This window comes from Macadamia integrifolia, chromosome 2 (genome assembly GCF_013358625.1).
Source record: "Macadamia integrifolia cultivar HAES 741 chromosome 2, SCU_Mint_v3, whole genome shotgun sequence".
Lineage (NCBI taxonomy): Eukaryota > Viridiplantae > Streptophyta > Magnoliopsida > Proteales > Proteaceae > Macadamia > Macadamia integrifolia.
The window spans coordinates 42,738,159-42,742,914 of NC_056558.1; the positions used below are offsets into that span (position 1 = coordinate 42,738,159).

Sequence of the window (4,756 nt, forward strand, 5' to 3'; positions counted from 1 at the left end):
GTGTAAAATATCACATGTAGATCTTTCTTGCCCGTAAGTAAATATTGAAAGCTCCTTTATTTGCAAGATCTGAGTTTGCCATTCACCGGGGAAATGCTTTTTTTTTTTGTAGAACATCGAGGAAATGTTTGCAATTTCAGCCATCTGCAAATTAAGGTATTAAAGTTTCAGATATTAGCATACACAAACTCCTCAAGTACGTACGGTCAAACAATAGTTAACAACAAAAACCATATAATTCATTAAAACAATTACCATCGAATAACCAACGGCAAGGAGGGGTGGGAAAAAAAAGATGACGCAAAATCCACCTTGAATCAAAATTTGAATTGTTAGATTTGATTTGATTTGATATGATTTCTATTTTTGAAAATTTTGCTTTGATTTTTTCCACCTTATTTAAATGAAATAGAAATCAAATGGAACATTGCACCCAAAAAAAAAAAAAAAAATTCAAATAGAACAAAAATTCTAAAATAGTTGAGAAGTTATTTTAATTTAGTCTTGCTCTATAATGAGGTCAAGGTTAATTTCATGGGCAAACTAATAACATCATGTTAAAATAAAATAAAATACCAATCTTATTCTCCTACGGGTCTCACCACCATCATGCCCCCATCAAGTAGGTATGGGCAAGACCCCGGCGATAGATGCCCAAGAGAAAAGCTGAATCCCCTGATTTATCCCCATTAGTCTCACTAGTGAGAAGCTGATCCAAACCCGAACCGAATACTTACTTGGTACGGGTTTGGATCAGCTTGTCACTGGTGGAAATTTTTGGACTCATATCGGGGAGCAGGCAATGAGCTACTACTCAAATCAATTATCTACGCGTTTCTATTACAAACGTAAAAACGCGTCGTAACCTTTTCTCAGAGACTTGCTGGAATTTTGTCGAAAAAGAGACGGATCATTTTGTCTACCATGAAATTTCTCGGTAGGAATTCGTAACTCTGGGACCTTTCGCTATCCGACCCTTTTCTTTCAACCTTAATATCTAGCCCTCCTCCCCCCTTCCCCCACAGCCGGAGCTTCTCGGACGACATAACATATGGAGCGGAGAATGAATGAGGCATTAGTACGAGGCGACGTGCCTGCCTTTCTCGATTTGATTAAAGAAGATGAGAACCTCATCAATCAGACGACCTCTGAAGCCTCCGACACTGTCTTACACATCGCTGTAAAATTCGGGAACCTTGATATGGCCACCGAAATCGTTAAACTACAGCCGGAGATGGTATCGGCAGTGAACAAGAAGATGGAGACTCCATTCCATGAAGCATGTAGGGAAGGGCTCGTGGAGCTGATGGAGCTGTTGTTACGAACTGACCCTCGGGTTGCTTACAAGCTTAACCTCCAGAACGAGAGTGTGCTCTTTGTGGCCTGTCGTCAAGGCCGGTTCAACATAGTGCAGCTGCTGCTGTCGAACCATTCAAGGCTCCTTTTGTTGGAGGATGATACTCTCACTACTTCCCTTCATGTTGCGGCATCGGCCGGCTACTACGGTTACCCTTTTTCCTCTCTCTCTCTCACTCATCAAACTATTTTGTTATGAAATTTAGGAGATCAGGGAATATTCTTGGTCCATGGATATGGCATATATTTTCTCTCGCTTCAATTATTAGATGTTATATCCACAGATCAGGATTGTTCACGTACATTCACGTAAGTAAATATTCACTTTCCTCACGAACCCAGGAGATACAGGCCCAGTACGGGGTTGATGAACTTCACCTAACAATCAACTTTGTGAATTCTCTGTCAATTTTCCTCCCTTTTCAAAGAACGTAGATCTAGTGGCGTGGGTTTCAGTGGAAGAAGTGTTTATAAGGAAGGCCTGGAGTGAACACCTACAGTGTTATTAATGGCTTAAAGTAGTTAATTTTGTTGATACAGAAATTGTGAAGGAAATACTGAAAGCACGGTCGGACTTCGCCTGGAAAAAGGACTTGCATGGATGTTCTCCCTTGCACCTAGCCTGTAACAATGGACATTTAGATATAACAAGAGAGCTTATACTGAAAGCTGGTCGGGACTTGGCATGGTTGAAGAATTTTCAAGGGTGTTCTCCCTTGCATCTGGCTTGTAGCAAAGGACACTTAGAGATAACAAGAGTGCTTCTAACGTTAGACCCTGACCTCTCTTCCTTGCAAGACAAGGACGGCAAGACACCGCTTCATTCAGCGGCAATCAAAGGAAGAGTAAACATCCTCAAAGAGATCCTCTCCAAGAACCTTGATTCCGTCGAGATGGTAACCGAACATGGTGAGACGGTTCTTCATCTTTCCGTCAAGAACAACCAGTATGAAGCCGTCAGATACCTGGTTGATACCCTTAACATTACCAATCTCTTGAACATGGCCGACAAAGAGGGCAACACTGTGTTGCATCTTGCTTCTGCCAGAAAGCTCACCGCAGTAAGTATTCATTGTCCCTTTTACTTCCAAATATACCCATTTTCACCCTTGTAAACACAAAAAGTAGGACAAGTGTTGAAAGGTTACTTGTATAACAAAGTTATCATACATGCATCATGCATGCAGCAAATCCAAACTAAGTTATCATACATGCATGCATGCATGCAGCCGGTCCAATCTCTCCAAACTTGGAACGATTACCGTTCAAATCAGAAACTCATATATGGATGTATTGCAGATGGCTACGTACCTACTCACCATGACAAATATCGACGTCAACGCTCTCAATTGGAAAGGATTTACAGCTCTTGACGTCGTGGAAACCAGTGGCAACAGCTCCGGTACTCTACGCCTGAAGTTACAGGAAGCCGGCTGTATCCGATCTGATCAGCTGCCGCCACGGCTATCACCTTCTCCATGGTCTACCTCAGCCGCGGCTTTGGATTCTCCTGCAAATCGCCATCACCACAACCATAACCATAACCGACGCCGCATAGAAAAGAGACTGAAGCTCCACATGGAGGGCTTGACAAATGCGCGTAACAACTTCATAGTTGTGGCTGTTCTAATAGCCACCGTAACATTCACTGCTGGCCTCAACCCCCCCGGCGGTTTTCACCAAAACGAAGGTCCACTGCTAGGCATGTCAGCACTTGGGAAGAAGATCGCTTTTAAGGTCTTCATGGTCTGCAACAACGTGGCATTGTTTTCTTCAATGGGAATAGTGACTGTTCTGGTGAGTGTCATTCCCTTCAGGCAGGAATCGATGATGAAGCTTGTGGAGGTCACACATAAGGTGATTTGGGTTTCGTTATCTTTCATGGCAGCTGCCTACCTAACAGCCACGTGGATGCTTACGTCAAGTGGAACGGGAACGGAGCGTGCTCTAGTGACTGTACTGTCGATTGGGGGAGGATGCGTGATATACGTCTTTATGGGGCTCTTGGTTATGTTGACAAGGCACTGGCTAAAGGAAGTTGTAATAGAGGAAGAAGAGAGTCCCGATCACCTGAACGTACGTGTAGAATAGTTTGTAAGGAATTGAACACGTTTTAGGGTATGTAGTTAGATGAGATTGGATCCGCTGCTCAGTATCATGTATCACTTTCCATCATTATAAGGGTGAAGAAGGATATATTTGAAAGTAATTAAAAAGGTTAAGTATTGGATGCGGACCCATATGAGCAGCTGATCCTTTTTCAAGTTAGATCCCTCTTCGTTTGAGGTAAGCATCCCATACCATCTCACACCAATAAGGTGGCATGGTTACCTGCAGAGGAGGGGACCAGGACTCGTGGGGTTTCTACTTTCTATCTCTCTCGATGTGAGAGAGTAAAGGAGAGGCTTTCATTAAACAGAATACAATACAAAGTTACAATAAAAGGAAGTATACAATATTGACTTGTCACTAATCTACACTTACGTTCAGTTTGAGATATGCTGCATTCTGAAATGACAAAAGTGTTGTTTGGCAACAATTCCAATTTCTGAATTCCAAGAATGGATCAAGAACAGGCCACATTCTAGAATGAATTAAAAAGCCCATTCCACGATCTCATTTTTTTCATAACCCGCGCCCATTGCTTCCACTCGTGGAGACCAGATCTCAGGACATACATTCCCTTCAATAATATTCGATCAGAGCTCCAGTCTCACCTATCATCCCCCAAACTTGACAATGTTAATACTGCAATCTTGCAAATGAGAGCTCCTCTTGTGGAGTTCCATGAGAAGATCTCACTCCGAACATGACTAGCTATTTTGATTGATTGTATTTCCATCGTACTTCATGTGTGTTATGTACCCAAAAAAAAAAAAAAATATTTGCCCATTAAATGTTTGATAAAATGCCTATGAATTCTAAAATCAAGAACACACTTTTGCAAAATATATATATCCGAACAATATTCTCATTCTTATTTAAGAATAAATTATGCACTGTGAGAATAGGAATGAAAATGCATACCAAACATAGCCTAATTATGATCAGAAAAAAGTGTGTTCTTTCATAAGTATAGTTTGGCAAAAGTAAATCTCCAGTTCTGTGGTTTATGTAATTAATAGTTTCTATGTCGTATTGCCATGAGCAAGAATAAAATATTATAAACACATAAATTTTCTCCAACGGTGTATGTGAAGAAAGATATCGTAGGAATAAAAAGAGTACCCTGTTGAGGATTTCTTTCTCTTTGTGCATACAAGGGCTAAGTAGTTCCCCTCAACAACCTACAACACATGACTTAACAAAAAATTTTCATTTAGTGTTAACTAGAACCTTGTTTATATAGTTCAATGGTCACTAGCCCATTGATCTTCAATGTATTTTGGGCAAAGGTGAT

The 4,756-nt window shown here is 41.1% G+C and overlaps 1 protein-coding gene across 1 annotated transcript in view; it reads left to right on the plus strand.

The window, feature by feature from the left end:
* Positions 1 to 1,051: 1,051 nt before the first annotated feature.
* Positions 1,052 to 4,756, plus strand: part of LOC122065793 (ankyrin repeat-containing protein At5g02620-like) — a 4,396-nt gene continuing 691 nt past the window's right edge. Inside the window, exons 1-4 of the mRNA XM_042629648.1 lie at positions 1,052 to 1,505; positions 1,897 to 2,028; positions 2,131 to 2,417; positions 2,656 to 3,432. Of these exons, the coding sequence (XP_042485582.1) occupies positions 1,052 to 1,505; positions 1,897 to 2,028; positions 2,131 to 2,417; positions 2,656 to 3,432 (1,650 nt within the window). The remainder of the gene's footprint in view (positions 1,506 to 1,896; positions 2,029 to 2,130; positions 2,418 to 2,655; positions 3,433 to 4,756) is intronic.